Source organism: Aquarana catesbeiana, linkage group LG04, assembly GCF_042186555.1.
Source record: "Aquarana catesbeiana isolate 2022-GZ linkage group LG04, ASM4218655v1, whole genome shotgun sequence".
Lineage (NCBI taxonomy): Eukaryota > Metazoa > Chordata > Amphibia > Anura > Ranidae > Aquarana > Aquarana catesbeiana.
Genome location: NC_133327.1, coordinates 293,538,659 through 293,557,653, shown reverse-complemented (window position 1 = coordinate 293,557,653; position 18,995 = coordinate 293,538,659). Strand labels below are relative to the sequence as shown.

At 40.1% G+C, this 18,995-nt stretch overlaps 1 protein-coding gene across 13 annotated transcripts in view; it reads left to right on the top strand.

Moving 5' to 3' along the window:
• The window catches only part of DST (dystonin), a 690,079-nt gene extending 672,139 nt beyond the window's left edge, over positions 1–17,940 (top strand). For 10 of the 13 annotated variants that reach the window (XM_073626702.1, XM_073626693.1, XM_073626691.1 and 7 more), the window contains 4 exons: positions 5,018–5,211; positions 8,247–8,357; positions 11,838–11,961; positions 16,964–17,940. In XM_073626702.1, the coding sequence (XP_073482803.1) occupies positions 5,018–5,211; positions 8,247–8,357; positions 11,838–11,961; positions 16,964–17,220 (686 nt within the window). In that variant the 3' untranslated portion in view covers positions 17,221–17,940. The remainder of the gene's footprint in view (positions 1–5,017; positions 5,212–8,246; positions 8,358–11,837; positions 11,962–16,963) is intronic. The other 3 variants (XM_073626703.1, XM_073626701.1, XM_073626700.1) reach the window with 1 other exon arrangement.
• Positions 17,941–18,995: the final 1,055 nt, after the last annotated feature.

The following is an 18,995-nucleotide window of genomic DNA, read 5'->3' as shown; positions in this document are numbered from 1 at the left end:
CCACCAGATGCATCTTGTCACTACCACCAGATGTGGATTGTCACTTGCCACCACCGCCTGCCACCTGATGTGGATTGTCACTTGCCACTGTCGCTTGGCACCAGATGTGGATAGTCACTTGCCATGTCACCTGCCACCTGATGTGGATTGTCACTTGCCACCGTCGCCTGCCACCTGATGTAGATTGTCACCTGCCACCATTTGCAGATTGTAACGTCACCTGCCACCAGATGTGGATTGTCACTTACCACTGTCGCCTGGCACCAGATATGGATTGTCACTTGCCACTGTCACCTGCCACCAGATGTGGATGATCGCCTGTCACTATTTGCGGATGGTCACTTGCCATGCCAGCCAGTGGCACCAAATGTGCATTGTTGTTGCATTGGTGACAGGCTGGCAGCACTGGTGCATTTAGTTCTGAGTGAAGGTAGGAGTGCGGTGATGGGGGGCGGACAATGAGAGATTATGTCATCTCGCTGCTCCCCGCCACATCTCTGACATTGAAGAGGCTCGGCTGTGAGGGTGGAAGAACGGTGATGTGGGGCGGGTGGAGAAAGATGATGTAATCTCTGCTCATCCGCCCACTCACTTCTGTCATCTGCCTACCCAGCTCTCTCGTGCAGCCTGCCCGCTCGCCACACCTGCGACCGGCTGCAGAGAGGCCACGGCCCACTGGTTAACCCGGGACCCCTGCAGCAAGAGACTCTGAGTTATGGGCCCCAGATTCTGGGTTATAGCCTCAATAACCACTCCCCAGCGACGCTACTGGTTGGGAATGTTAAATGTGTTATAAATTTGTAGAGCTTTTTTTTAGAACCTGCATTAAGACAAAGTAATCAAAAGAACTAAGGATCTTCATGCCAAGACACTAAAGTCTTGGTCCTTAGAAAAAATTCAGTGTTTATTTAAAACTTATGTTTTTGGCAATATCAAGTACAGCACTCTTCTTTCTAAATTTAGGACTTCTAACTAGAATGTAAAAAAGTAGACTTATTCTACATTATCCAGGCGTGTTTACGTTAAAACTATTTTCAGTGTCATTCCAACCCCAGAAGAACTGTAGCAAAGCAAAATGTCTGGAATAAGAGAACACCGTAAATCATGCAGGCTAGGTCACATGGACATTTTTTCCAGGCTGTGAAAATTACAGCAAACCTCTCAATTTTCTGCTGCAAATTGCAAGATTTGATTAGTATGGGGTCATTTCGTGAATTCTATTTCATATGATGCAGCAGTTTTATTTTTCTACTGAAATTCTGGATACATTTTACCATCACTGAGCTGATACAAAGGGCATCAGTGAGTGTTTAAAAGGGGATATATGTCTCCTATCCCCTATGCATAAAGTAAAACCTGTGAGTCAAAAACACAAAGAAAACTGTCAAATAATGTACTGCAATCTATATCTCGTGTATAGTGTCTTGCCCTCCCCCAACACACACACACACACACACTTCTAAAACGCCAGAGTCTGTTATGCCAGTAGTAAGCAAGCCTCCGTCTCTCTGGCTCTGACACACACTAAACCTCCTCATGCACTTTACTTTGTGCCTGTTAAAATAAGGGATGGCCTCTCATACCTAATAGTAAGGTTCATACGCTGGAAGAGTGTGTGGAAGAGGTGGTAACCAGAAACACTGCTTGACAAACTGTCCTGGGTTTCCTGGTATGCTATGCATGATATCTGTGTTGATGTGTATGTATATGGTGATGTGCAAAGTACAACATAGGTGTCCATTTTTCTTTTTAAGCGACACATGAATACATGGAATTTACAGCATTGATTTTCCACGTTTAACTTATACAGGAGCATTTAGACATGCACGGAGTGATTTTTGTGTTTTTCAGCTCCATGAGCATAAAACATGGTAATCTTCTCAATTTGGAAAATGATACTGTAGAAAAACACCAGCCTATCCCTTCCCTAAGACCTGGGTGATCTACATGTTTTTTTTTCTTGCTTTGTTGTGTGTATGTAAAAAGGGAACAGTCTTATCTTGTCAGATGAGACTACCCTTTAACCTCTTCGGCCCTGGAAGATTTTACCCCCTTCCTGACGAGAGCACTTTTTGCGATTCGGCACTGCGTCGTAGACTTGTGCACAACGGAAAATTTTGTTTAGTTTTGGTTCGTTGTCCTTCGTAAAATACATAATTTCATTCTGTCATATTTGTTATGTTACGTTAATTTGTTTTCGGATAATTTGTTATTTCTGTAGAGTGTCAATATTCGTTATACTGAATCCCGAATCATGTCGAATTCATTTGTTATATCCCCTATAATTACTTTCGTATTAGTTGAAATTCGATATTTATGTATGTATATACAGCATATTCGTTATAATGTTTGGTAGTTTGGAAAGTCGTTTGTTTATTGAATCTATTAACACACACAATGACAATATCTCTTCTCTGCTCAAATACAATACAACACCCTTCTCACTCAGTTCTCAGGAATGCACTTTGCCAGTAATCCAACCTCCAGCACAAAATTAATCAGCTGATTGGACCGTAAGACTTACTTTGAGTTGACGTTTTGTTTCATTAGATCTTTAACAAATTACCGAATCATGTTGTCAAATTCATTCGTTATATTCGCTATAATTTCTTTCGTATTAGTTGAAATTCATTATTTATTTATTCGGACATTTGGATGCATCTGAATGACCGAAAGCTGCAAAATTTGGCCGAAAATTTTGATTCGTTACAAAACGAATTGCACATGTCTACCGCGTCACTTTAACTGACAATTGCGCGGCCCTGAGACCTTACACCAAAACAAAATTGACGTCCTTTTTTCCCTACAAATAGAGCTTTCTTTTGGTGGTATTTGATCACCTCTGCGGTTTTTATTTTTTGCACTCTAAACAAAAAAGAGCGACAATTTTGAAAAAAAGCAATATTTTTTACTTTTTGCTATAATACATATCCCCCAAAAATATATAAAAAAACATTTTTTCCTCAGTTTAGGACTATATGTATTGTTCTACATATTTTTGGTAAAAAAAATTGCAATAAGCGTATATAGATTGGTTTGCGCAAAGTTATAGCGTCTTCAAAATAGGGGATAGTTTTATGGCATTTTTATTATTAATTATTTAATTTTTTTTTTAGTAATGGTGGCGATCTGCGTTTTTTATCGTGACTGCGACATTATGGCGGACACATAGGACACTTTTGACACTATTTTGGCACCATTGTCATTTATACAGCAATCAGTGCCATAAAAATGCACTGATTACTGTGTGAACGACACTGGCAGGGAAGGGGTTAAACACTAGGGGGCAATCAAGGGGTTAAGTGTGTCCTAGGGAGTAATTCTAACTGTGGAGGGGATGGGCTACCATTGACATGACAACGATCACTGCTCCCAATAACAGGGAGCAGTAGATCCCTGTCATGTTACTAGGCAGAACGAGGAAATGCCTTGTTTACATAGGCATCTCCCCATTCTGTGGCTTTGTGACACGATCGCGGGACACCGACAGACATCGAGTCCGCGGGACCCTCGGGCACGGTAACACTGTACATGGCGGACGCGCGTTTGCCTGCTAGCCCTGCCAATTAAAGGGGACATACAGGTACGCCCATTTGCCCACCGCTGCCATTGTGCCAACGTATATCAGCGTGCAGCGGTCGGCAAGTGGTTAAAAAAGTGCCTTTTGGTGCAGTTTGGTGGGGATACTGCAGACAAAAAGCATAATGAGATCCGTCCCATTGAGGCCCCTTTCACACAGGCGGCTTCATGAAGTGGAATCTGCTTGCTCAGCGGGGGATCTCTCCACTGATCCCTGCTAAGTAGGCGGATGACAGGTCCATGTCCGCTCTACTATGCATAGACAACACGGACAAAGTCCTGCTCTCCTCTATGGGGCAATTGGATGGAAACAGACAGGTAGTCTGTTTTGATCTGATTGCCCCATAGAGGACTGATTGCCATCTGATCCAATCCGCCAGACAAATGGGGGAATAGGACCATCATCTGTCTGTTGTTGGCAGACAGGATCGGATCAGATGGCGGCAGATGTCAGCGGACATGTGTCCACTGACATCTGCCGCTCCATAGAAGAGATTGGACCGTCCGATCGGGTCTGCCTGAAAAACTGACAGGCTGACCTGATCGGATCGCCCGTGTGAAAGGGGCTTTTATTGAAAGGTGCTGAAGCTTCCTGAGGAGAATGCTGAGATTTGAACAGCAGATTTAAGCACCATGGAGCTCATCATACATTTTTGTTAAATTTTCCTAGCATTAAACCACACCTAAAATGTACAGAGTTAACCAGTCCTTAGAGGTTAACACATTCAAGATGCCTGGGAAGAATGATAATTCCACATTTTTGTTGTGTCCATGAGATGTGCTCGCCACATACCTGAATAGCGGGAAATGAAGGCTGAATGTGTGATGATGTAAATATTCCATTATAGTCCACTTTCCTTTCAGGCACTTGCTGTGATCATCCCATAATCCCCTTGCACATTTTATTGCATTTGAATGGCTGTTATATTGTGGTCATTGATTCCATTGTTAAATGTGCAGCTGATAACCCTTCCTCAGTCTTTTATGGACTTTATTGATTAGAAAGTCATATAGCTCTAATTGTATCCATCTCTTTTAAATCCAGACTAAATAAATTTACTTCTGGAACTGAGCAAGCTATAATATTTAGGAATGCTGAAAATTACTTTATTTGTTATATGAAAATAAACATTCACAGTATGACAAATGAAAGTTGTACTTGTGTTTCCAAACCTTCAATCATTATGTATCAATGACCACATCACAAATATTAAAGTCTAGTTTGCAGCAGTTGCATAGGTTTTATTTTAATTCTTAAACAAATATTATCTGTTTGTACATTTTATCTCTGCATAAGGGGAAAAAATTCATATACCAAAGTCAGAATGTAAAATTTAAATTCCTAACTTTGAATAAGTTTGTATTTATGATAGACTATCATTTACACTGTGGTCATGTCAGCTCATTTCCCATGTGGTTGTATTGTTTTTTTCTTCAGCCAAAGGAAGGACAAATGTAGAGCTTCGGGAAAAGTTTATGTTACCAGAGGGAATTAGTCAAAGCATGACACCTTTCCGACCGAAGGGCCGGAGGTCTAGACCATCTTCAAGAGGGGCTTCACCAAACAGGTCTAACTCAAGCCCAAATATCCAGGCTAGTCCATCACAGATCACTGGTACCAGCACACCCAAGGTATGCTCATTGTTTAAAGTCTTTAATTGTATACCAAAAGGCATGTATGGAAATAGATCTATGGAAATCTATAGATTTATAATTTAGGAGGTTCATAAAGAGATCATCAATTCTGGTTTTGCATATTGCACCTTCAGCGGAAGAAGTTACCTTTCCCAAATCGACAATATTGCATCTACAACTTTTATAAATTGTTTAATGCTATGTTAAACTGCATATTTACAAAAGCTACAGAAAGAACTGAGATTATTAAGTGTAAAATCCATCTTTCATTTCTACCATTTTGCATAGTAGTAGCCTTACTTGAGTCTTCAACTAGTCCAATTCACTGATCTAGTATATAGGGTTTTGTCACATATGCATATTTTCTATAAGCATCATAGGATTTATGTGCTTAAATGTAAAAAACATGCACACTTTTCGTGTGTGTGTGTATATATATATATATATATATATCTCACAAAAGTGAGTACACCCCTCACATTTTTGTAAATATTTTATTATACCTTTTCATGAAATTACAAAATTACACTTTGCTACAATGTAAAGTAGTGAGTGTACAGCTTGTATAACAGTGTAAATTTGCTTTTCCCCTCAAAATAATTCAACACACAGTCATTAATGTCTAAACCGCTGGCAACAGAAGTGAGTACACCCTTAAGTGAAAGTGTCCAAATTGGGCCTAAAGTGTCAATATTTTGTGTGGCCACCATTATTTTCCAGCACTGCCTTAACCCTCTTGGGCATGGCGTTCACCAGAGCTTCACAGGTTGCCGCTGGTGTCCTCTTCCACTCCTTCATGACGCCATCATGGAGCTGGTGGATCTTAGTGACCTTGCGCTTCTCCACCTTCCGTTTGAGGATGCCCCACAGATGCTTAATAGGGTTTAGGTCTGGAGACATGCTTGGCCAGTCCATCACCTTTACCCTCAGCTTCTTTAGCAAGGCAGTGGTCGTCTTGGAGGTGTGTTTGGGGTCGTTATCATGTTGAAATACTGCCCTGCGGCTCAGTCCCTGAAGGGAGGGGATCATGCTCTGCTTCAATATGTCACAGTACATGTTGGCATTCATGGTTCCCTCAATGAACTGTAGCTCCCCATTGCCAGCAGCAGTCATGCAGCCCCAGACCATGACACTCCCACCACCATGCTTGACTGTAGGCAAGACACACTTGTCTTTGTACTCTTCACCTGGTTGCTGCCACACACGCTTGACACCATCTGAACCAAATAAGTTTATCTTGGTCTCATCAGACCACAGGACACGGTTTCAATAATCCATATCCTTAGTCTGCTTGTCTATGGCAAATTGCGGGCTTTCTTGTGCATCATCTTTAAAAGAGTCTTCTTTCTGGGACAACAGACCAATTTGATGCAGTGTGCGGCATATGGTCTGAGCACTGACAGGCTGACCTCCCACCCCTTTAATCTCTGCAGCAATGCTGGCAGCACTCATATGTCTATTTCCCAAAGACAACCTCTGGATATGATGCTGAGCACATGCACTCAACCTCTTTGGTTGACCATGGCGAAGCCTATTCTGAATGGAACCTGTCCTGTTAAACCGATGTATGGTCTTGGCCACCATGCTGCAGCTCAGTTGCAGGGTCTTGGAAATCTTCTTATAGCCTAGGCCATCTTTATTTAGAGCAACAATGCTTTTTTTTTCAGATTCTCAGAGAGATCTTTGCCATGAGGTGCCATGTTGAACTTCCAGTGACCAGTGTGAGAGTGATCACACCAAATTTAACACACCTGCTCCCCAGTAACACCTGAGACCTTGTAACACTAATGAGTCACATGACACCAGGGAGGGAAAACGGCTAATTGGGCCCAATTTGGATATTTTCACTTAGGGGTGTACTCACTTTTGTTGCCAGCGGTTTAGACATTAATGGCTGTGTGTTAAGTTATTTTGAGGGGACAGAAAATGTACGCTGTTATATAAGCTGTACACTCACTACTTTACATTGTAGCAAAGTGCTATTTCTGCAGTGTCACATGAAAAGATATAATAAAATGTTTACAAAAATGTGAGGGGTGTACTCACTTTTGTGAGATACTGTGTGTGTGTGTGTGTGTATATATATATATATATATATATATATATATATATATACATATACTACAGCATATATAGGTTCCATTTCTCCAGAGTTACTGTAGTAAGTAGAATATGAAACTGATGGTATGCTTTTTTGGGGTGGAACAAGTTACTGACTGTTTCAAAGGTACTAAGCAGCACAGGGCATAATCATGTACAGTGGATATAGAAAAGAATCACCCCTTTTAAAATAATTACATTTTGTTACTTTTTAGCCTGAAATGAAGACAGACAGTTTTTGTTTTATCCAGCTGTATTTACTCACTGCAACTTATAACATCCAAGTGAAAGACATAACACCAACATGTCAGAAAAAATGAAAAACAGAACAGTGAGTTGGAAAAAGGATCACCCCTCTCTTAAAAAATGACTTGTAAACTCAATCAGGTGTAGCTAATATTGCAAAGTCTAGATGTGCAAAGTTAGTAGAGACATATCCCAACAGACTAAAAGCTGTAATTAAAGCTAAAGATGGTTCAACAAAATACTGACAAGGAGGTGATCCTTTTTCTAAGTGAATCTGTTATTGAATTTTTTGAATTTTCTTCTGACATGTTGGTGTTATATCTTTCACCTGGATGTTATAAGTAAATAAAGCTGGATAAAACTGTGTCTGTCTTCATTTCAGGCTGCAAAGCAACAATTATTTTAAAGGAGGTGATTTTTTTCAGTACCCATTGTATCTTATAGATGTAATAAGTCATATATTTTTAAGCAGTTTGTGTACATTATTTTTTGGATCTTTATAGTATTCTTTCTCTTGTGCTTTTGTGCATTTAGATTACTTTACCTATTTTAAACAATATACTGGTTTGTATTTTTAAGTTATTGAAGGAGATGCAGGCCTTTTAATAAAAACACCCTTCCTTGTGGATTTTATCATTCCATCACTGCACAATTTTTTAAAACTGCATTGCCATTGTTTCACACAGACACCTCTCCATATAGCACGCAATTATGGTAAACCTTGGCTGACAAACAGCAAAACATCGACTCCTTGTAAGAGTCCTGAGCCCCCTGAGCACAGACTCTCATCTGAAGAGGTATAGTACACACGGAGCATACAGTTGTGTAATCTCTTCCAGCCACAACTGCTAAACCAGCTCACTAACTACTGTCACTACTACACTGAAAACCCTTCCGTGCACACTGGCTAATCGCCAACTTCCGTATGACATCTGTTATCTCTTCCCACGTCCTACTTTATAATATTACAATTCAATTTCTTCTCTCTGTCCATTTAATATGACTAGGCATTTATCTGATTTGTATCCTGCAATTCAATTTAGAAACTAATATTTCCTCTTCTGTCTTACTTCATTAAGCATGGTTCACTTGTTATTCTATGCTATAACTTTCAGCTATTTCTGAGATTATGGGGTTTGTGACATATTTTGGTAATACTATTATTGTATTACTATGAACCATTGTTTTGTAAAATGTATTTATTGACATGTGACAAAGGTATGGGCGGGACAAAGCAAAAGTTATGCAGGAGTTTTGGTGCAATTTACCATGGCCAAAGGTTTGTCCACAGGATGTGCAGCAGTGATGTTGAAGCCAGGGTATGATCCGTGAGGTAAAGGACCTCAATACAGTACAACAAGGGATAAGTCACAGTGATAGCAATCCAGCAGTGAGCACAAGGCAGCCTTATGGTTTAGGTTTAGGGTTTAAGGCAATATGTAAAAATAGCGCAGTTCAGTAACCTCCCATTTGTCCATTCCTCAGTTCATCTCCCACAATGGGTACAAGCACGTCTAGGAGCATGTTGCCCTTCATGGAACAATCACAATAGCAAAAATTAGGGGGCGCACACCACATAGATCAGCCACATTTGCTGGTAGACTAACAGAGGTTTTAGCTACAGTCCCTGCATCTTGCCCGAGCCCTTCTGTTACATTTCACCCTGATTGAGCTTAGTTGTAGAATAAAGGGTATACAGTGGGGCAAAAAAGTATTTAGTCAGCCACCGATTGTGCAAGTTCTCCCTCTTAAAAAGATGAGAGAGGCCTGTAATTGTCATCATAGGTATAACTCAACTATGAGAAACAAAATGTGGAAACAAATCCAGACAATCACATTATCTGATTTTTGAAAGAATTTATTTGCAAATTATGGTGGAAAATAAGTATTTGGTCACCTACAAACAAGCAAGATTTCTGGCTCTCAGACCTGTATCTTCTTCTTTAAGAGGCTCCTCTGTCCTCCACTCATTACCTGTATTAATGGCACCTGTTTGAACTTGTTATCAGTTTTAAAAGACACCTGTCCACAACCTCAAACAGTCACACTCCAAACTCCACTAAGGTGAAGACCAAAGAGCTGTTGAAGGACACCAGAAACAAAATTGTAGACCTGCACCAGGCTGGGAAGACTGAATCTGCAATAGGCAAGCAGCTTGGTGTGAAGAAATCAACTGTGGGAGCGATAATTAGAAAATAGAAGACATACAAGACCACTGATAATCTCCCTCGAGCTGGGGCTCCACGCAAGATCTCACCCCGTGGGGTCAAAATGATCACAAGAACGGTGAGTAAAAATCCCAGAACCACACGGGGGGACCTAGTGAATGACCTGCAGAGAGCTGGGACCAATGTAACAAAGGCTACCATCAGTAACACACTACGCCGCCAGGGACTCAGATCCTGCAATGCCAGACGTATCCTCCTGCTTAAGCCAGTACATGTCTGGCCCGTCTGAGGTTTGCTAGAGAGCATTTGGATGATCCAGAAGAGGATTGGGAGAATGTCATATGGTCAGATGAAACCAAAGTAGAACTGTTTGGTAGAAACACAACTCATCGTGTTTGGAGGAGAGATTGCTGAGTTGCAACCAAAGAACACCATACCTACTGTGAAGCATGGGGGTGGCAACATCATGCTTTGGGGCTGTTTCTCTGCAAAGGGAACAGGACGACTGATCCATTATAGGGCCATGCATGAGATTTTGAGTGCAAACCTCCTCCCATCAGCAAGGGCATTGAAGATGAAACGTGGCTGGGTCTTTCAGCATGACAATGATCCCAAACACACCGCCCGGGTAACAAAGGATATATAACAGAGTATTGAGATAAACTTTTGATATTGACCAAATACTTATTTTCCACCATAATTTGCAAATAAATTCTTTCAAAAATCAGACAATGTGATTGTCTGGATTTGTTTCCACATTTTGTCTCTCATAGTTGAGGTATACCTATGATGACAATTACAGGTCTCTCTCATCTTTTTAAGTGGGAGAACTTACACGATTTGTGGCTGACTAAATACTTTTTTGCCCCACTGTATGTCCAGCAATATTTTGCAACAAGGAGATAAGTCCAGAGTAAGAATGAAAACACACTGGGTAACACCAAGGATTTATCAAGTTGAGAGCACAAATGAGCACTATAGTACAGCAAAGGGTCAATCCCAGCAGTTTGGTGAAACAAGGAGTCACAGAGATAGGTATCCAGGGTAAAGCAAGTGTTAATCCAGCAGAGAGCACAAGGCAAGTGGCCCAGAAGGACATAGGACAGCAATCTGTTGTACAGCAAGAGTTAAATTAGCAGGGGTCATAAGGCAGTGTTATGGTACTGCAAGGGTTGATCCAGCTGGTCTCACAAGTCAGCAATATGGTACAGCAAGAGCAGCTCAACAGAGTTATCATGGCAGCAATACAAAACATCTGGGAGCAGCAGAATCATAGTGGCTGTAGTACAGTGGGGATTGAGTAACTCACACTTGAGGCATCTGTATGTTCCAACAGCTGCAGGTTCTGTCTTCTGCTTAGCTTGTGATGGAAGCAGTGGGGCTGTGCAACCGCAGCTCTCCTGGTGCCAGGTTGTTAAGCACTCGGCTGTCAGCCATGCTGAGATCTGTTTATCAGCAGAAAGGGGAGGCTTTGATCTCCTTGTTGTTTCCTGTTGGAGTTCAAATCTGCTTGCCACTCTGATGGTGATCTGGGGGAGAGCCAGTGGTATCCTTATGGGTAGCAAGAGCTGTGCATCTGTGAAATAATCACATCAATAACTTTGAGCCAGGTGCTGTTTTAAAAATGATTTGTAGTAGTACTTCTCAGCCATATGTCTTAAAGTGGAATTTTGTTTAAGCTTTGAATAGAGTGGGGAAGGGTTATAAACCTTTAAGATTTTCCTTCCCTATTTAATCTGATGATGATTGTCACTGGGAATAAAAGTGAGGGAAATTCAAAAATTTTGAGCTGTCACTGGAAATATTCCAATAGGGACATTTGTTTTGGTTACAGCTATCAAAAATACGATTGTCCATACTTTAGAGAGTTTCCCTCCAGCTTCATGTGTTGTCTAAAATTCATACAAGAGAGCAATCATGTTTATTTAATGGTTTGCATAAATGAGAAGAATAATTCACTTTGTAGAGAGAAAAATAATTTGTAATGCTCTACTCTTTTAGTAAAACAATCCTATGTGTCATAAGACAATATTCTTTCTACACAGAGCAGTTACTCTAAAATGCATGTTGGAATATGTGCTTACATTTTGTCTTGTTTATCTAACACAGGGAACCCCAATTCAAGGAAGTAAGCTTAGGCTTCCAGGATATCTTTCAGGGAAAGGTTTTCACTCAACAGAAGAAAGTAGTTTATTAACGGCAGCATCCACCAAAGTCAAGGCACAGTTTGCAGGTAAGAGTTTTAAATAGGATTTGCACCCAAATCACTTTTGTTCAAAAGATATACTTTATTTAGCTTGAGGAAAGCTCAAGCATAGAAATCATCAATATAATTATTGATCAATATGAAAGTTAAAAATTAAAGTTATAAAAAAGGCTGGAGTTACACTTTAAAGTAAACCGGTCACAAATGCAGTGCCTTGAAAAAGTATTCATACCCCTTAAAATGTTCCACATTTTGTCATGTTACAGCCAAAGACGTAAATGTGTTTTATTGGGATTTTATGGAAGGAAAATGAAATGGTTTTCACATTTTTTTTACAAATAAATATGTGAAAAGTGTGGTGTTAATTTGTATTCAGTCCCCTTGAGTCAATACTTTGTAGAACCATCTTTCACTGCAATTACAGCTGCACGTCTTTTTGGGGTTGTCGCTACCAGCTTTGCACATCTAGAGAGTGACATTTTTGCCCATTCTTCTTTGCAAAATAGCTTAAGCTCTGTCAGATTGGATGGAGAGCGTCTGTAAACAGCAATTTTCAAGTCTTGCAACATATTCTCAATTGGATTTAGGTCTGGACTTTGACTGGGCCATTCTAACACACGAATATGCTTTGATCTAAACCATTCCATTGTAGCTCTGGCTGTATGTTTAGGGTCGTTGTCCTGCTGGAGGATGAACCTCCACCCAGTCTCAAGTCTTTTGTAGACTTTCTTCTAAGATTGCCCTGTATTTAGCTCCATTCATCTTCCCGTCAACTCTGAACAGCTTCCCTGTCCCTGCTGAAGAAAAGCATCCCCACAACATGATGCTGCCACCATCATGTTTCACAGTGGGGATGGTGTGTTCAGGGTGATGTGCAGTGCTAAATTTCCGCCACACATAGCATTTTGCTTTTAGGTCAAAAAGTTAAATTTTGGTCTCATCTGACCAGAGCACCTTCTTCCACATATTTGCTATGTCCCCACATGGCTTTTCGCAAACTGCAAACGGAACTTCTTATGGCTTTCTTTCAACAATGGCTTTCTTCTTGCCACTCTTCCATAAAAGCCATAGTTGTGGATTGTACGACTAATCGTTGTCCTGAGGACAGAATTTCCCACCTGAGCTGTGGATCTCTGCAGTTCCTCCAGAGTTACTATGGGCCTCTTGGCTGCTTCTCTGATGTTCTGATGCTCTCCTTGCCTGGCCTGTCAGTTTAGGTGGACGGCCATGCCTTGGTAGGTTTGCAGTTGTGCCACACTCTTTCCATTTTCGGATTATGGATTGAACAGTGCTCTGTGAGATGTTCAAAGCTTGGGATATTTCTTTATAACCTAGCCCTTTTTTAAACATCTCCACAACTTTATCCCTGACCTGTCTGGTGTGTTCCTTGGCCTTCATGGTGCTGTTTGTTCACTAAGGTTCTCTAACAAACCTCTGAAGGCTAGCTTCAGTGAAAACCATGTTATAATGATAATATAATTTGGCTCTTTCAGTAAAAGTTGACCTTGACCCAAACCCTCCAAGCTGTCAAATGTTGTATCACCTGTTTATTCATATTTTCATCATGTTTTCAGTCCAGGCCATTACTTTTTCTCTGTATGATTTGTATATTTAACCTGGAAAAACTTGAATTGAAGGTGATTTATTTTATAAAAGAGAGAGCAAAAAAAGAAAAAAATTGACACATGCTTGAGTGAGCTGTTTCACCAAATTTGATTTTGCCTTTGCCATTAATTGCATCATGCAGTGTTGCAATATTAGCTTAACCACTTAATTACTGGACACTTTTACCTCCTTCCTGCCCAAGCCAATTTTCGGCTTTCAGTGCTGTCACGCTTTGAATGACATATGCGCGGTCATGCAACACTGTAAACTTATGACATTTTTAGAATTTTTTTCACACAAATAGAGCTTTCTTTCGGTGGTATTTAGCCACCCCCCTACTGGGCACTTTTACCCACTTTTACCCCCTTCCTTTCCAGGCCAATTTTCAGCTTTCAGCACTGTCACACTTTGAATGACAATTGTGCGGTCATGCAACACTGTACCCATATGACATTTTTATAATTTATCTCACACAAATAGAAATTTATTTTTGTGGTATTTAATCACCACTGGATTTTTTGTTTTTGCTCAGCAAAAGAAAAAAAAAAACATTTTTCATAGTTTGTTATAAAATTTAGCAAACAAGTAATTTTTCTCCTTCACTAATGTGCGCTGATATGGCTCTACTAATGGGCACTGATGATGCAGCACTGTTGGGCATTGATAGGTTGCACTGATGAGGCGGCACTGGTTGGCACTGATGAGGCTACACTGATAGGCAGCACTGATGGGCACTGATAGGTGGCACTGATGGGCTCTTATAGACGGCACTGAAGGGCACTGATAGGCGGAACTAATAGGCGGTATTTATGGGCACTGATAGGCAGCACTGATAGTTGACATTGATGAATTGGCAGCACTGGTGGCCACTGATAGATGGCACTGGTTATCACTGTTGGGACTGCACTGATAAGCGGGACACTGATAATCAGTGCCCTAATTATCAGTACACATGCCCCTAACACAAGCTGTCAGCATGAGGAGAGAAAAGCCGATAACCAGCTTGAATAGATCCTGTAATCAGCTGTCATTGGAAAGACTCGACGATCAAAGAGCGTGTCATCCGTGCGCTGCTCGGGCAGCACGATCATGTCCATGTACACTCAGCATTCGAAGCCCGAGCTGTAGCCATCTTTCGGCTATAGCACGGGCGGCAATTGGTTAATCACTGCTTTTTTTTATTTTTTGCTAAATAAACAAAAAAGACTGCCTGATTCTGTTATAAAATTTTGCAAATAAATAATTGTTCTTCATAAATTTAGCCTAAAATGTATTCTGCTACATTTCTTTGTTGAAAATAACCCAAATCAGTGTATATTATTTAGTCTGTAAGAAAGTTATACAGTCCACAAACTATGGTATATATCTGAAAATTTATCAATTGTATCTCATTTCTCGAGGCCCAAAAATGCCAGGATAGTACAAATATCCCCTAAATAACCCCTTTTTGGAAAGTAGACAGCCCAAGGTATTTAGTAAGAGGCATGGCAAGATTTTTGAAGTTGTCTTTTTTTTTATCACAATTTTGTGGAAATTTAATTTTAACATTCTGTCACCTCTGCAGTACAGCATCGTCATATAACTGGTGTGGCAGTGATCAGGGACACTTACTGGTGACAGTATTTAAAAAAAAAAAATGTAATCATTTTTATATATATTTTTTTTTATTTACATTTTTTATTAGATTTTTTTTATGTATTTATTTTTTTAACATACAGTGGCCAGAGAAACACAGTACTACTCTGGGGAGGTGATCAGGATTTTTTTTTACACGCTATGATTGCTTATAACTGAATTTTACAGTTATAGGCAACCATTTTTTTTAAATGAAAACTATTCATTTAGTGTTTAGTATTATGATTAGCTGTGATTGGCCACAGTTTGTCATATGGGAAAGATGGGCTTTGATTGACCCTGTCTGTACCATGTGATTACTGTGACCAATCACAGAGCTCATCACAATAGTACGCACTAAAAGTCATGTGATCTGCTGTGATTGACCACAGCAATCACATGGTACTGGAAGTGGGCAGTACATTGAACTGTCATTGGCCTTGTCCGGTCGACACAGCGGGTGAGCGATCATGCCGGAGGATGGACAGAACTTGTCATATGACGTCCTCCCAGGATAATAGGGCTCCTTATTAAGTGGTTCTAAAGTCAAATTTTTTTTTACCCTAATACATTTGATGCTTTAAAATAAAAAGCCCCACATTACTTATTCCACCTCCCATCCCTAAACACTTACTTGAGTCCTTTCACAATCCAGTGCTGTCCCTTCTGCAGGACTGCTGCTCTCTCTTCCTGCTGCTGTCAGTCAAATCCAGTGAGGAGAAAGCGGGGAGCGTTGCCAAACCACACGGCTGTGTGCATCTATGGACACACGCAGCCTAGCTCTGAAGCGCCAGCATGGATGCCCCCTCAGCAAATATTTTGCCTTTACAACCACTTTAAGGTTACACTAAGTGATATCCTTAAAAAATAATCCATAAAAAGAAAAAAAATCATAAAATAAAAATATAAAATAATCCATATGTAACCACCACCTAATGGCCCTGTAATCTGTTTTTCAGTAAATTGTTTCTTACTGTGTTTTTCTGCCTCCTTGAGCTCCTCAGCCTGTACTTTTCCCTCTCCCCTTCGCTTTGGAACAGGCAGAGCACATTAGTTGTGATCACATGTGCTGCTCTATGCACACGACACATCCCATATTCCCTAGTCTATCCAGGGAGTGAGCAACAGAGGGTGGCTATGCTCCTACATGCAGTGGGACCATGGGGAACGAATGTAGCCACCCTCTAACAGGGAGTCAGATCATAGCAGAAAAAAAAATTGGAGATTTGGAGGAGGCTGAGAGAAATAGAAAGTACTTTTTTTGAGTTAAGAATATATAACTGAATAGCATTTTTTAAAAACATAGTTTAGTGTCCCTTGACTGAAATAAAAAAGCTCCTCGTTTAAAACTAAGAACACATCAGTCTCCTAACTGTGAGACACTGGCACTGTGTGACATGTCTTTTTTGATAAGCAATGTCATAGCCATGGCTTTGTTGACATTAGCCATGGCTTTGGTGATCACATGACTTTGCTTAGAAACAAAGGGTTAGGATAACTGTTGAGGTTAATGCTGGGCTTAGAGGTACCATTTGGATTTGGGTTAATTTTAACTTTTTTTGGCACAATGACAGGACTGCGATAGTTGAAAGGCGTTTCTGTAAGCCACAAGAACCATTTGGGTCCTTAAAAACCACCATAAAACACTGATTTTAATTTTAATTTTTTTTTTTTGGTGTAGCAAAAACTCTTAATTTTGATAATCGCTACATAGCATGTCACTGACAGTAAATCAAAAAGAATAATACATCTGTACATCTTTGTTTGATCTCTGCTGATTTAAGATTGTAACTGCGCTCTTTTGTAACAGATTATCGGAAAACGCCAAGTCGAGCTGGTAGCAAGGCTGGAAGCAGGTCCAGTAGCCGGCGAGGAAGTGATGCCTCTGACTTTGACATCTCCGATATCCAGTCTGTGTGTTCTGACATGTCAGAGACTGTTCATGATAGCAGACCCTCTCCACGATCAAGTTCACGGCTTTCTACGGGCAAACCCTCCAAAATCCCCACTCCTCAGCGGCGGTCACCTTTGAGCAAACTAGCAACAACAAAGGCAACAAAAAGATAGGGTGATAAACTCTGGAGAAAGTCTTTCATTGTGCATTGCCTATTTAAGTTTTTAAGATGTAAAATATCATGTAGATTATTGTGGAATAATGCAAGAATTTGATTTTAACCCTGCAGATGGCCTTAAATGTGTGTTTTGTCTTCGTCTTTGTTTTTTTACACATATTTTTATTGAATTTTGTGTTCTAGTTTGGAAATGCTTGAGGGACAGTAAATGAAACTAACAGACACACTTGCGAGAGGAAAACAAACTAAGCGGTTGCTGAATGTATTTATAACTTCATTTCAGAGGGAACTTCAATATGCCAAACACTGCTTTATTAGATAAAAAAAAAATAAGAATACCTCATAACTATTTATAATAGTGCAAAATGTTTAACAAACATACAAGCTTAAAAAACACTACACAACCTCCAATCACTTGAACATAACGAGACCCTCTGCATTTATTGACGCAGTTTACTTTTGGAGAACTCACAGAAGATTATTTAATCACTTGCCAGAAATTATATTTTTGTTTTTATTTTATTTTTTATTTTATTTTAACTTATGTCTGTGAGATTCGGTCTTAATAGAACTATTACACTGTTGAAAGAATAGTATTTTGGTGCATATGTGCAGTTTTCCTTCGCTTGAGTGGATGGTTAAACGATATCAAACATTTTTTGTATCCAATCAGTTTTGCTTGCAGAATCTATGAAATAAAACCTGTCCAAAATCAGTTTGGGAGTGTGTTACTTTGGTAGACTTTAGCAAATTCTTTATGGGTTATTTGAAAGAAAGTTACTATGCACAACAGATCTATAAATGAACAATAATGTTATTGAAAATTGAATTGTCTTTCTTTATTGAAAAATAGGTTGAGCAGCTTTTCTGTTGTTTTTTTTCCAAGCCAGATTAGGGATTTCCTGTATTATTATTTCAATCCTCCCTAGCTACTGCAATCTCCTATGATTTGTATTCTTCCTGGTTTAAGTGCTACCTAGTCAACTTCTTTTCACCTCCCTTTTTCTGTTCAATTCCTGGATAAAGATACTAAATGGTGTCATCTGCTCTTAGTTCGTCCAGTCCTTAGTGTATGGTGAAAGAGTTCTATATTTTTTTTTTAGTTATGTCATTTTTAATCAGAAACTGATAAGCACTTGTATCCATCCCCTGTACTGGAAACAAATGCAAGTAGGAGATAACAAATATATACAGTGATCCCATGCCACTGGCTTACCATATTTACAGTTGCCTGTCACAACGTCCTTTGGTAGGGGTACGTGCATGCACAAAGGAAATATTTAGTATTTACTTAAAGCTGAATTTCCGTATATATTTTGAGGATACAGCTCGAAACACCTTAGGTATGTGTAATAGTGTGTATCCCATTACCTGCAGGCAGTTGCTTGTGGTGAAATCATCCCAACAGTGTCTCCTCCTTGGTACACTTTGGGCCCCTTAGTACCAAATGAGCATTGTTTAAACACCGCGGCCTACCTGAGTAGTGTTTCTGACCATGTCCATCCCTTTATGACTACAGTGTAAACATCTTCTGATGGCTCCTTCCAGCAGCATAATGCACCATGTCATAAAGCTCAAATCTTCTCAAATCTCAATTGTATGCATTAAGTTGAAAAACCTTTTGCAGTGCAGCAGCCCCCCAGAGCCCCCCTTTTACTTACCTAAACACAATCGTTCCAGCGACCAGGACGAGCAGAACAGCTCCAGCTGCTGTCTCGGGTACTCATTGACTGGACTCATAGCAGCAGGAGCATTGTCTCCCGCTGCTGT